At 42.7% G+C, this 14,520-nt stretch overlaps 1 protein-coding gene across 5 annotated transcripts in view; it reads right to left on the bottom strand.

Moving 5' to 3' along the window:
- The window catches only part of tbc1d22a (TBC1 domain family, member 22a), a 137,776-nt gene extending 123,710 nt beyond the window's left edge, over positions 1 to 14,066 (bottom strand). For 4 of the 5 annotated variants that reach the window (XR_013298308.1, XM_077593587.1, XM_077593585.1 and 1 more), the window contains exons 1-5: positions 13,828 to 14,019; positions 13,416 to 13,472; positions 12,044 to 12,227; positions 11,746 to 11,986; positions 8,508 to 8,687 (exon numbers count right to left, since the gene is read on the bottom strand). Coding sequence is in view for 4 of the 5 variants with exons in the window: in XM_077593587.1 (XP_077449713.1) it covers positions 8,508 to 8,687; positions 11,746 to 11,986; positions 12,044 to 12,227; positions 13,416 to 13,472; positions 13,828 to 13,889 (724 nt within the window). In the remaining variant the exon portion in view is untranslated. The other variant, XM_077593586.1, reaches the window with a different exon arrangement.
- Between the last annotated feature and the right edge of the window lie 454 nt (positions 14,067 to 14,520).

The following is a 14,520-nucleotide window of genomic DNA, read 5'->3' as shown; positions in this document are numbered from 1 at the left end:
GAAGTCGACAATGAGTATTTATCAGGCAGGGGATGTGTCCTTTTTGGGCCGTGCGTCGTCATACATGGGGGGCCGGGGAGTTATAACAAACTGCGTCCACGCCGGGAAAAATTCCTCAGACTTGTTCCACCAATGAGGAATTTACAAGTGAGTCATGCCATGCTGTGACGTCGGGAACGTTCATACACTGGGTGACAAACGAGGCAGTGTTTATGGAAATTATTTGTAAACCCTTTTCACTGTATATTTTGGACTATAATGCTCATCTGTGTACAAGCCACACCATCTGAAAAATGCACACTGAAGAGCAAAAAACTAATCATACAGAAGTACAGTGGTACCTCGAGATACGAGCTTAATTCGTTAATACTTAACAAAGTATCAAATAACTAGTTGTTTTCCGGATTTAGCGGAGGGTAGAGAGAGAGGGACAGAAGGGGGGAGACTTTTTGCACGGCAACACACTTGTAACATAACATAAACTAATTTAAATGAACTTGGATTACGATGCAAACACTCAAAAATAAGTTTAATCGAACCTAACACTAAACTTAATTCTAATTTTGTTTGACATTTTGATACCTTTCTTCTCCCAGGTTGGCTCTTTTTGCCCCGCCTCCACACTGACTTTCAGTCAATATCAAGGGTTGTTTGAGTTTGGATTGCCTTCAAATTATTCCCAAAATGATGCACACAAATGTCCTCAAAATAGGATAATGCACGACCACTTGCCAACGAGAAGTAGTATATACGCCATTCGCACTGACTAAAGGGGAAAAAAAACTGACAAAATGCAACACTCCGCCCAGTGCATTACAAAGAGGGAGTTGCGGGGAGAGAGACAGTGGCCATGATGTTCTTATGAGCAGCATCTCGCGTCCGCTGTCTGCTCGCATATCAAAATTTATCTCGTATCTCAAGATAAATATTTGCCCGAAATTTTACTCTTGTCTCAAATTGCTCGTATGTCGGGCCACTCGTATGTCGAGGTACCACTGTTTACGGAAGTTACGATTTTGGAGTGGGATTTTTTTTAATCACAGTCGAGTCTAGTTTTAGCAAATTTTCTATAAGCATAACACTTCCTCCAATGGGTCTTCAGTAGCTCGGTAGTCAGTGCGCTTGACTGCAAAGATAGAAGCGTGGGTGAGGAAAAAAAAGTGATTTTAAATCCATAAATGACGACCAGCTTATATGATCTGCCATTCTTCATTTGGGAAGAGAACAATTCAAGGCAGAGAGAGGGCATCCCGAGTCTATTTGACATACAAGCTAAATTGCAGATGTCGTTTTATTAGCGCCATGCTAGCTCATCTCTCTGACAACACCTCCTCTGAGGGCACCTCTTGTGCATTATGAATGAGGCAGTCTTGCCTCGGCTACCCCTGGAATACATTAGGCATTTCATGCCATTTTGAAAATTAATCTGTTGTCGTCAATGAAAAGTTTCTGCAACTGTCCCGGAGGCGGCGCTTGGGACCGGCTGTCCTTGCCGGGTTTGATTAGCAAAGTTTACAATGCAAGGAGGTCGACACAATTTGTCAGTCCACATCCTATCTTTTTGTTGTTGCTTTTTTTTCCTGCACATTCTAATTTGTGTCTGAATGTGAAAAGTCCACTAATTGCAATTTTGAAGCCATCTCTTTAAGCGGTCTCTGTAGAAATAAATGTACGGGCAGCTCACTGAGGAAAATGCATACTTTACAGGCAATTTAGCCCACAGACTATCATTTTAAAGTATACATTAGCAAGTGGGGGAGGACGTCAAAGCAAAAGCTCCCTAATGGGTGCAATAAACATGGAATTATTCTTTACATGTTCCGGAATTAGTTAGATCTATACATTGGATGTTTATCCAACTGACAGGCACACACGAAGGGTTCTCTTGCAAAGGGTTAAGCTGGAGACCATGGGGGGGACGGGCGATTAAGATACCTTGTTCTTTCTGTTGAACGCCCACAATAGCTGCTCTCGAGTGGAAATGTCAGGGGTGCGTCAGAAGCAGAGAAAAGTACATCGTGAAATTCTTTGTGCTCCATTAAAATGTTCAAACACTGAAAATCATGGCTATTAAGAAAAGAGTCCAATGAATGTCTTTCCTTGTTGATGAAAGCTTTTTCCATGATATTAAAAAAAACAAAGGCTAGCTGAACTGTACTGTCCAGTAGTACCTTGAGATATGAGCTTAATTCGTTCCAGGACTGAGCTCGTATGTCGATATTCTCATAACTCGAATGAACATTTCCCATTGAAATGAACTAAAAACAAATTAATTCGTTCCAACCCTCTGAAAAAACACCAAAAACAGGATATTGGATTGGAAAAAAATGACGCTCCCCTACTTACAAACGAGTTAGGTTCCGAGCGATTGTTCATAAGTTGAATTTGTTCGTAAGTTGATTCAGTGCTATATTTTGTATTATAATTTATGTTTAAGGCCTATCTAAGTATATTGAAGGTTTATATAAGTGCATTTGTATGTTTAAGGCTTGTATAAGTAACCTGCATTGGTTTGTACTGAAAAAAACATTTCACGAACAATCGTCGAACGATTCAAGTTGTATGCCCGGGCAACGCTCACCATTTTCTCACCCGCGTCAAGCTTCTTTATTATTGCCACTTTCGTTTCAAATGAAATGGCTTGCCTCTTCCTTGCACTACCACCCTCTAGAAGCCTTTCGCTTTTCACCGTCCATATTGAATAATGGATGCACGAGATATTTAATGATAAAAACAAAGAGGGAGTTGCGAGCCAGTGCCCCTGATGTTCTTATGAGCAGCCAACGAGAAGTGATACATACTGGTAGCCATTCGCGCTGAGTGACGGGAAAAAACACTGAAAAAAATGCAACGCTCCGCCCAGTGCTCGTAGAGATCTGTTATACACGAAAGCGATGCGGCAAAAAAGACAGAGCTACAATGATAAACAGCCTCTCATCTCTTGGCCACCTGGCTTTCTCGTATCTCGAAATTTGTCTCGTATCTCGAGATAATTATTTGCTTGAAATTTTACTCATATCTCGAAATGCTCGTAGTTCGGGGTGTTCGTATGTCGAGGTACCACTGTACTGCACGTGTGAGATTCAATTCCCTCCCATCTTAAACGTGTATGTGCAGTTGATTGCCTGTACAATAAAATTGACCTTTCCCATGTCTACTTATCATGTCAGCCAGCACGCTTGTGTGACTGCTGCAAAAACAACGGACAGAAAACCGGACATCAGCAAGCACTGTCAGTCAGACCGAGTTTTGACAGGCACTGAAGGTGGGAAGGTTGGCGGGCCGGAGCCATGCACTATTCAGGTGTTATTCAGACGGAGCGGGACCATTGGGGCAAAGCAAGGTTCTGTCGCACTCGCGTAAGCATTGCACACACTAGTTCCCCCCAAAAAAATTGTTGAATAAATCATCGCGAATGGAAACTACACACAGAGGGTAATACGGTGAATCTGTGTCTAAAGCTGGAATATCAAAGCATTGCCAACTTAAGAGTTACTCACAGCATCACTCAGTCGAAATATGATTCGATAGTGTTGCCTGAAGCGCCGCTTGGATGACATTCACCTACCGTATTTTCACACCTATAAAACGCACCATGTGATAGGGCGCAGTCTCATTTGCGGGTGTATTTTCAGTTTTTTGTAAATACATTGGACGCTTCGTCCGATAAGGCGCTAGCATGACACTTGGCCTATGTTATGCTAGCCCAGGGATGGGCAAACCAGTCCTCGAGGGCCACTGATTGGACACCAGATTGTTGAAAAGGTGCTCTCTCAATGGGTTGTAATGAAAACCCTCACCCACTGCGGCCCTTTGTGGAATGGTTTGCCCACCCCTGTGCTAGCCCCTAGCGTATGTTATGCTAGCTGCTAGTGTATGTTAGGCTAGGCACTAGCGTGTTTTTTTAAAGACAGCACGAGCAAAACTAAGTTTGATAATGCAATCTTTTAGCAGTCCGTTAGCAAAGCTGTTAAATTGTGTTCAATCCATGGCTTCAGTCCATTTTCCAATTCGCACCCGCATTGTGTTGTCATTCACGTCAGGCGTTTCCTCTGTATGCTCTAATATGCTGTTTCTTTGAGTATTAACAGTGTTTTTGAGGGTTAAAAGCGCTGAAAGCACACGGAAGTCAAATACCTTGCCACTCCCCTGGGATGGGTTGAATGGATTTATCGGAATGCTTGGAATGCGGGGGGAGGCTATTTTGATGGTGAACATCCTCTGGGTTGATCGCAATAAGTAGCGTGCCGGCAAGATATAAAAACATTCACTCAAGCGGTCAGGTCCATACAAAAATTGAATTTAGTGCACAGACAAGACGCAACGTCCGATTGGGCGCATCAACCATTTTAGAGAAAATTTTAGACTTTTAAGTGCACCCTATAGGTGTGAAAATACGGTATATTTCTTTCTTTCCATTGTTTCCTTGTGTCATTTCAAACGAGTCAGAGAGGTCAAAAAAACAATGCTATGAGAGGTGACATCTTTATCATCCAGTGTGTTAAAACAATTTAGGACCTCCTCCTATAAACCTTCAAAGTAGCGAGATTCTTGGACCATCTAAGTCATCTAAAAAGGATGCAGCGCCGCCGCCAAGGAGCAGAAGGCTCGTAAAGCAACAAGATTCTTGTAAAAAAGACTTCCCCGCATCTCCGCCACCCCACCCCGATTATACCTGCTCAACCCAGCTGATTGATGACACAGATGGTGGGAGGAGGACATTGGATATACAAGCGAGACTGTTTGCGCTATGTGGCAAATTTTGTCGTACACGAACTGACAACAATAAAAAAAAAATCCATGTCAAATTACCCAATTCATAAGAGACAGGCCCATTCAAAACAAATACAAACATTCTATAGCAAAGTGAGGTGATTGCAGATGGTTTGAAAACAAAATATGATTTGATGAAAATTGCTGTACAGTGGTACCTCGACATACGAGTGGCCCGACATACGAGAAATTTGAGATACGAGTAAAATTTCGGGCAAATATTTATCTTGAGATACGAGACAAATGTTGATATACGAGCAGACATATTTTGAAATAAATGACCGTATCGGCTGCATTGTCTTGCGTTATGGCGTTTCGTCTTTGTCACCTTGCAATTTCGTGCATGTCTTTTATTATGCGCATATAAGTTGCACCCGGGATTCAGTCATCATTTTTTGTGCGACAATTACGCCTGATCTTCGAGAAAATACGGTAAGTGTTCATTCTCATGCCCCTTTTTTCACATTTTAATTGACGTGTTGCACTTTCTCCACCAATGTATGTTCTTGCATGCCATTTGGGGTGACTACGCTTGGGAGCTGCATACTGTAATGACCGCAGCATGGAGGGCATTGAAAAAGGCCAGACAAACGAGGAGAGGACTTGGAAGGGAAAGGGGAAAAAACACAGAAAAGTTAGGGAAAAAGTTGAGAGATGAGGAGAAACATTGCCATGGCAACAGCAGCATTTCTGCCATGCGGCAATAACCACTTCAGTCTGAAACCCTATTAAACCTAAAATGACATGCGGACCCCTGCTGATTTGCAATTTAACATTCTTGGACTCATATCATAATTTTTCCATCAAATATAGACTAGCTCTTGCATTTTCCCTAACTTAGTAGCTATGGAATGTAACAACAGCGAGGCTTGACTCCACAGTGTTCAATTATAGTTAAACTGAATCAGTCAGGGTGGTGCCCCCTTTCCATTTTGAGGCGCTTCAGCGGACCCAGCGCTCTGGCCCGCATCCCAGGGCAGACAGGCTTGCCTGAGGACATCGGGAATAATTAGCCACAAGCCACCTGACATCAATCAGCCTACTTCTGCAAACGCACAGGTCGTCACCCTCCGCGTGACCTTACATGCTAAGCAGACTGCTGTCACCAAAGAAGAGAGGGGTGGAAAGGATAGAGTGTAGTTTTATGAAGGTACAAACCAGATTGAATTAGTGCCAATCATGCCGTTTTATAACACATTAAATCATCCGTGGCACAAAGCAAATCACTGCGCTTAAGGGTGTTGATAGCACATGGACAATATTTTCGGAAAGTGACAACTGATGGGGGGCCTTGCCACCACACAAAAAAGGGACGTCTGCCATTAATTCAAGAGAGGAAGTGAATCCAGACAGCCCTCTTAAGCTCAAGGACAGTTGGCTCAGTTGCTCTCTTACTCAAGCGACTTCATACGGCCCACTTGCCGTGTCAAGGAAGACCGCCACACACAATAATTTGTGCAATTGGTCGACTTACCTGTTTGTTTGTTCTTTGGGTTTTATATTAGTATTACAGTGGTACCTCGACATACAAGTGGCTCGACATACGAGAAATTTGAGATAAGAGTAAAATTTCGGGCAAATATTTATCTTGAGATACGCGACAAATTTTGATATACGAGCAGACAGCGGATGCGAGATGCTGCTCATAAGAACATCATGGCCACTGTCTCTCTCCCCGCAACTAACTTTTGTAATGTCTCTACGACCACTGGGCGGAGCGTTGAATTTTTTCAGTGTTTTTTTTCCCCCGTTAGTCATTGCGAAGGGCGAGGTGTTCGCTAATACGAGTTATATAGACTACTTCTCGTTGGCAAGTGGTCGTGCGTTATCCTATTGTGAGAACATTTGTGTGCATAATTTTCGGAATATTTTGAAGGGAATACAAAAGCAAACTACCATTGATAGGTTGCATCTGAAACTCAGGGTGGAGGCGGGGCAAACGGAGCCGGGAGAAGAAAGGTTTAAAAATGTAAAACAAAATTAGAATTAAATTTTGTGTAAGGTTAGACGCAACTTGTTTTTGAGTGTGTCTGCATTTGAATCCAAGTTCATTTAAATTTGTTTATGTTATGAAACGAGCGTGTTGCCGTGCAAAAAAACGCACCCCCTCTCCATCCCCCTCTCTCTGGCCGTCTCTCTCTTTCCCCCTTCGAAATCCGTATAATTGTAGTACTATTAAAAACCTTTTAGTAATATTAAACCACTAGTTATGTGTTACTTTGTTAATAGATGGCGAATTAGAAGAAATAAAACTTTTTTTCCAATACAATATCCTGTTTTTGGTGTTTTTTCAGAGGGCTGGAACGAATTAATTTGTTTTTAGTTCATTTCAATGGAAAACATTCGTTTGAGTTACGAGAAAATCGACATACGAGCTCAGTCCCGGAACGAATTAAGCTCATATCTCGAGTTACCACTGTAATGTTTCTGCCACGAAAAATGAGGAGAAATGCCATTCTTACCAATGAACAGCGCCTCCGCTAATTAAACCATGTCCTGTCTGCATTGAACTATTTCCGACACTTTGCATGTTCGGCATAAGCGTGTGACTCATTAGTTGCTAAGCGCTAATTCCCTTTATGCTCTCCTTTTTTCTCCAGCGCAAACCGCTTCAGGCCTGACACAAAGGACACGTGATGAAGGCAAAAAAGCATTTGAGGGCTAATTTTGTGAGAAGTCCAACGAGTGTGGCATTCTCATACAGAGGTACCTCGAGATACGGGATTAATTTGTTCCGGGACTGAGCTCGTATGTTGATTTTCTCGTAACTCATGGCAACCCTGTCGTAACATTACGATGCAGACACACTCAAAATTAAGTTTAACCTTACACTAAACTTAATTCTAATTTTGTATTTAAGTTTGATACCTTTCTTCTCCCGGCCGGGTTGGTTCTATTTGCCCCGCCTCCACACTGACTTTCAGTCAATATCGAGGGTTGTTCGATTTTGTATTCCCTTCAAAATATTCCAAAAATGATGCACACCAAAGTCCTCACAATAGGATAACGCACGACCACTTGCCAACGAGAAATAATATATACTCCTCGTATTAGCGATCGCTCCGCCATTCGCGCTGAGTGACGGGAAAAAAACACAAAAAAAATGCAACGCTCCGCCCAGTGCTCGTAGATATCTGTTATACACGAATTGAGATGCGGCAAAAAAGACAGTGTGCTAAAATCATAAACAGCCTCATGTCTTGGCCACCAGGCTTTCTCGTATCTCGAAATTTGTCTCGTATCTAGAGATAATTATTTGCTCGAAATTTTACTCCTATCTCGAATTGCTCGTATGTCGGTGTGCTCATATGTCGAGGTACCACTGTACGGCCAACGGTTGCTTTGCTTTCGGGAAAATGCAAACAAGAAAACTCACAATGCTGTGCAGATTGTTTTGAGTTACAAGCATGCCAATATGCAAATTCTGCTGGGGAGAGCCGGTGTGACATGACCAAGAGACGAGTCAACATTGGAAGCCTGTTGCTTGTTTTTCTTAGGCGTGGATGTTTTTGGTTCCGTCCTAATCTGCTTGTCCAGATGGTTGCATGACTCCCCGTACCACCACCCCGTGTCCCCTGCATCATTAAAAAGAGCAGCACAGCTGGCGGGGCAAGTGAGCGGAGAAAAACTACAGCTGAGAGCCGAGCAGGCACAAAGGAAGGCAAATTTGCGACCGTGATTAAAAAAAAAAGGTCGAAACAAAAGTGCAGAAAAGCTGAAGAAAAGACTATTACCCAGATCTGTGTTGGGGCCGGATAACAACTGCTTGAACTTATCCAGGCGTGACGCCTCTCTCTCCGTCATGGCCGGCGTGCCCGACGTGTTCTGGTCGGCCATGCGCGCCACAAGTGGGATGACTGGCCGGTGTGGCAACGATCGCTGTCTGTAGAGGGATCCGTGGTCACCTGCCCCATCTGAGTATACCAGTGACGTAGAACACGATTACATGAGATCATTTGACATTGACAGCAATGCACATCCAATCCAAAGTGGGTGGCAATAAATAAACATTTGTTCATTCAATCCCAAGCCTCCCGCTTCAAATGGATTGGATGTCCACTAGTGATAAACTCATTTAAAATCACAGCAGACAGCGGTTACAAAAAATATTGAACTCATGCAACCAAGCTATAAGTAGCCTTGCAAGATCATCACGATGTAATTTAACTACGGATCACACTTAATCGAACAAGGGCTGATAGGAGAGATTAGAGTATGACAGGGCGAGTAATAACTCAGTTTTCTAACGGCTGACAGTCGATATTAAAGACAATTTTGATAATAGCTTAGTATTATTGTAGAACACAATACAGTGGTACCTCGAGATACAAGCTTAATTCGTTCCGGGACTGAGCTCGTATGTCGATTCTCTCATAACTCAAACGAACGTTTCCCATTGAAATGAACTAAAAACTAATTAATTCGTTCCAACCCTCTGAAAAAACACCAAAACAGGATATTGGATTGGGAAAAATGCTTGATTTGTTCTCATTCGCCATCTATTAACAAAGTAACACATAACTAGTGGTTTAATATTACTAAAATGTGTTTAATAGTACTAAAATTATTCAGGTTTCGAAGGGGGAGAGAGAGAAAGATGGACAGAGAAAGGAGGGGAGGCTTTTTGTATGGCAATGCTATTGTAACATAACAAACAAATATAATTGAACTTGGATTACGATGCAGACACAAACAAAAATCAATTTAATCTACCCTTACACTAAATTTAATTCTAATTTTGTTTGACATTTTGATACCTTTTGATACCTTTCTTCTAGGTTGGCTCCATTTGCCCCGCCTCCACTCTGACTTTCAGACGCAACCTATTGAGGGTTGTTTGCTTTTGTCTTACCTTCAAAATATCCCCAAAATGATGCACACAAATGTCCTCACAATAGCATAACGCACGTCCACTTGCCAACGAGAAGTAGTATATACGCCATTCGCACTGACTAACGGGAAAAAAAAAACACTGAAAAAATGCAACGCTCCGCCCAGTGCTCGCAGAGACATTACAAAGAGGGAGTTGCGACCAGAGACATTACAAGAGGGAATTGCGGGGAGAGAGACAGTGTCCATGATGTTCTTATGAGCAGCATTTCGCGTCCGCTGTCTGCTCGTATATCAAAATTTGTCTCGTATCTCAAGATAAATATTCGTATCTCGAATTGCTCGTATGTCGGGCCACTCGTATATCGAGGTACCACTGTATGCACTACTTATTACACAATGGACGTGTAAGTCTAACAATAAATGATGAGCTTCATATGAATGAATCCTTTCTTTCGCAGGGGGGCCATTTCAAGCCGCCTCGTTAGATAGGCTTTTATCGAAAGAATGACCCACTTTACATTACAGGATTGCGCCATAGGCAAGATTATGTACTAGATTCCCAGCCAAATCTCCATTTTGAAAGCCATGTGACCATTTTTCTTTGAATGTTTTGCATCGAGCATGTCCCCCATAAAATGATTGAAATTAGCGTTTGTGGCAGTTTTTCACTGCCCCCTCCTCATTCAGAATTGGTCGCCGCAAGATGTCACCACTGTGACGGGTACAAACATTAATTCGGTATGACGTTATTCCAAATGCATCCCAAACGACTGGGAATTTCGATCGTGCAACAAAAACACCCCCCCAAAAAGAGCAATACAGTGACAACATGAACCATAAACATCACTTTCTGCTCACCCACCTGCTGAACATATCCACCGTTTGCTTTTGTAATGCGAGTGTTGCATCATTCTCCCCGAAGGTGTAACATAGCTAGTCCTACATATGAGCCTATCCGTGCGATCTGAAGGCGCACGCTACGCCAAGCGGCAGGGTCTCCGAGGAGATGACAGGAAGCGCCGGAGGGCGACAGGCTGTTGGTGTAATTATAACACCGCAATGGGACTGGCGGCAGGCAGTCGTGTTAGCAGCTATACTGTACGATAAGTATTTTATGGCACCTTTGCAAGGTTCGAAATGCTGTACAATCAAGACAGGGACCTTTTGAAACTGCTGATTGACTGGCTTAAATATTCAATAGGAATATGTTTTCCTCTAAAAACATAAAACAGCAGTTCTCAAAAGTGTACCTCATGGTTTTGCGGTCGCCGGACATTTGGTCGCCGGACATTTGGTCGCCGGACATTTGGTCGCCGGACTTTTGGTCGCCGGACTTTTGGTCGCCGGACTTTTGGTCGCCGGACTTTTGGTCGCCCGGAAGGTTATTGATAATTACCATTTAAAATTGTTGCTCAAATTCCCTAAATACAAACCGCAAATTATTATTTAGTCATACTTATTTAATTATTAGGCTAAAGAAAAGCTCCAAATTTCCCGGACTTTTATTGTTTTTTGTTGGAGAACTTGTTAAGACCCTGACTGACGTCCCTTCCTAAGGGGACAACTCATGTACATACAAACTCTTCTACACTCACACGTCCGCTCAGTGAAACTGCTCAGGGCCATTGTTGGCTTTTATTGATGCGTAGACCGTGTTGTTTTACCTTGTTTTGTCGCCAGACTTTTGGTCGCCGGACGTTTGGTCGCCGGTTGTTTGGGTCCGGGCGACTAAACGTCCGCGACCAAACGTCCGGCAACCAAACGTCCGGCGACCAAACGTCCGGTCACGTGTTTTTGCCCTATGCTTGACTTGCAATAAATGTAAGTGCATCCACAAAGTACAATTCTAGCCCGTCCTCCACTTGCTTCCCCACTTCTTTCTAATGATGCACTGCCGGAGATAATTTGCATCATCTAATATTGTGTTTGCCACTGAACTCGAGTCTCGATGAATTCTTTTTTTTCTCCGTTCTGTCCTAATTTCCCCCCTTGTGACAGAGAATTATGAGATAATCAAGATATAATAAAGATCACTTCAGTGAGACAGCTTTGGTTGTAAAGACTTCAACTTAAGTAGGACTTGCCATATTAATGAAACAAATGTCTCACTTTTAAAAAAGGGAATGTAAAAGCACTAACCTTTTGGGGAGCCAATGAGAGCTTCGCTGTGAGATTTCACCAGCCGACCGTCAGTGTCGAGACTCTCGTGGAATGTCAAGGAGACTTCTGGACTTGTCAAGTCTCCTTCCTCATCTTCTACCTCGTCTTCTTCATCCTCCTCATCCGCCACCTCCTCTCGTGGGTCATCGTCCCTCCGCCCTGAGTCCGTGGAGTCATCGTGCTTTTGCCTCTCCTTCAACTTGCTGTGATTCTCAATCACCTGCGCAGAGTGTAAGAATGATTATGACAGGAAACATATTGGCGCTGATGGTGTTACCTTATTGGCAGTCTCCATGACAACCTCGATGTTGAGGTTCTGCGCCGCCATGGCCAGTAGTTCGTCATCATCATCCCCAACATCCCAGGCATCACTTGTGATGCTCTCAAACTCCTGAAAAGTAGTGGCCTTCTTCGGCTTGCCCGGGGTGGCGGGAGATGGTTTCTGGCCAGCTTTAATCAAGCTTGAACGGTAGGGGCAACAGAGGAGAAAAGTTACTACAGTGGTACCTTGACATACGAGCAATTCAAGATGAGTAAAATTTCAGGCAAATATTTATCTTGAGATATGAGACAAATTTTGATATACGAGCAGACAGCGGACACGAGAGGCTGCTTATAAGAACATCATGGGCACTGTATCTCTCCTCGCAACTCCCTCTTTGTAATGTCTCTGCAAGCACTGGGCGGAGCGTTGCATCTTTTCAATGTTTTTTTCCCCGTTAGTCAGTGCGAATGGCGTATATACTACTACTCGTTGGCAAGTGGTCGTGCGTTATCCTATTGTGAGGACGTGTGCATCATTTTGGGAATACTATTTTGAAGGGAATACAAACTCAAACAACCCTCGATATTGACTGAAAGTCAGAGTGGAGGCGGGGCAAACAGAGCCAACCCGGGAGAAACAAAATTAGAATTAGGTTTAGTGTTAGGTTCGATTAAACTTATTTTTGAGTGTGTCTGCATCGTAATCCAGGTTCATTTGAATTTGTTTATGTCATGTTACGAGCGGGTTGACGTGCAACCCCCCCTCTCCCCCCTTCGAAATCCGTATAATTTTAGTACTATTAAACACATTTTAGTAATATAAAACCACTAGTTATGTGTTAATTTGTTAATAGATGGCGAAATAGAACAAATAAAAAAAATCCAATCAAATATCCTGTTTTTGGTGTTTTTTCAGAGGGTTGGAACGAATTAATTTGTTTTTAGTTCATTTCAATGGGAAACGTTCGTTCGCGTTACGAGAATATCGACATACGAGCTCAGTCCCGGCACGAATTAAGGTCGTATCTCGAGGTACCACTGTATAAAGAACAACACATAGCTAAAATCAAATGTATCAAAAATCATCTGTTGCTCTTTGCACCATAGTATGGTTAATTATCAATACCAACATATACGTCAGTTGAATTATCAACAAATATCTTCAGTAGAAGGTGTGATGGAAAAGGTTTCCAGTTTAACTACAACATTCACCCAAACTGGAAAGGCAAGAAAAGATCTGATTGTTCCAAAGAATTTCCTGCAAAGTAGATTAACCACAACTTGATTTTCTGGTAAGGCCGCTTCCTCCTTCACAATCCGCCCTTAACAAGCCACGAGGCATGATTTTCCAAACAGCAAATGCAGAAATAGTGAATTACACTTACTTAGCGTGGAGAAGTGGATCAAAAGGTGGATGTTGTGCGCCATATACATGCTGGATGCTGAAGAAAGTGAGGGGAAAAACACACACACTAAAAAACGAGGAGAAACAGCGCAGCCATCTTGCAAACAAAAATCTGAGTTGTAATTAGTGCAGCTATGGGGAATCAAGTCTGTGATTGCGATAGCCACTTTTAGCATTCCGTGTTTAGCTGGCTGGAAACGTGCATGCGGCACTGAAATGGGGCGCATGTACTACCCACGCAAGAGTCGCTATTGTTGCTATTGTTTTGCTTGACAGATTGCCAGAAGATCGAAGTGAACTTCACTGGCGATTGACAGCAGGGAGACTAAAAGTGAGCTAGCCTAGCCATGCTAATGTAGTAATGTTAGTTCGGAAGGGAACACGTCACTTACCTGCCGGGAACCTTCGCCGCGTTTCTTTTCCAGAACTGCTTTTTGTTTCCGTCACCCGACATTTTCCCCTCTCGGGTCCAATCGGTATCGAAATACAGACGATCGGACGCTGTCGCGGCTTCTGAAATGTTAAATCGGGGTTTATTTACTCCAGGTTCCTTCTTCCAAAACTCAGAGAGCGGCCATGTTGGTACTGGCTTACCCGGGAGTAAGCGCGTCCCTGATTGGTCGAGGCAATCGTTCCGGATGACGGACGAATCAGAAGTAAGATCTGCCTTCAGGTTGTTGACGTCACTATTAGTGGCTTTGTTGACAAAACTGAAGTGCGCTGTCAATCAAATTTGACAGCGATTAGAGAGAGCAGCATTGATATTTCAATTGACTTTAAAAATTAAAAATGTGAATTTAAAACGTCAATTAAATTTAATAGTAACGAATACATTTCTAAATAAATGCAAACAATCCAATAATAATGTAATTATAATGTAATATAAACTTTTAAGCAGGATTTGGCCATTAATTGCCCACCCCTAGTCTATAGGCAGTTTGCTTTGTGACACAAACAATTTTTAGCTGATTAACCTGTAAATGGGTGATAGTGCAAGGCTATTTAAAAAGGGCTCAGTAAAAATATTTTTATATATTTACTTTTAGATTTTACTAAATGCTTTTTGAACTAAAAACACCAAAAGA

This window comes from Stigmatopora argus, chromosome 23, assembly GCF_051989625.1.
Source record: "Stigmatopora argus isolate UIUO_Sarg chromosome 23, RoL_Sarg_1.0, whole genome shotgun sequence".
Classification (NCBI taxonomy): domain Eukaryota; kingdom Metazoa; phylum Chordata; class Actinopteri; order Syngnathiformes; family Syngnathidae; genus Stigmatopora; species Stigmatopora argus.
This window is presented reverse-complemented; position numbering and strand designations above follow the sequence as displayed.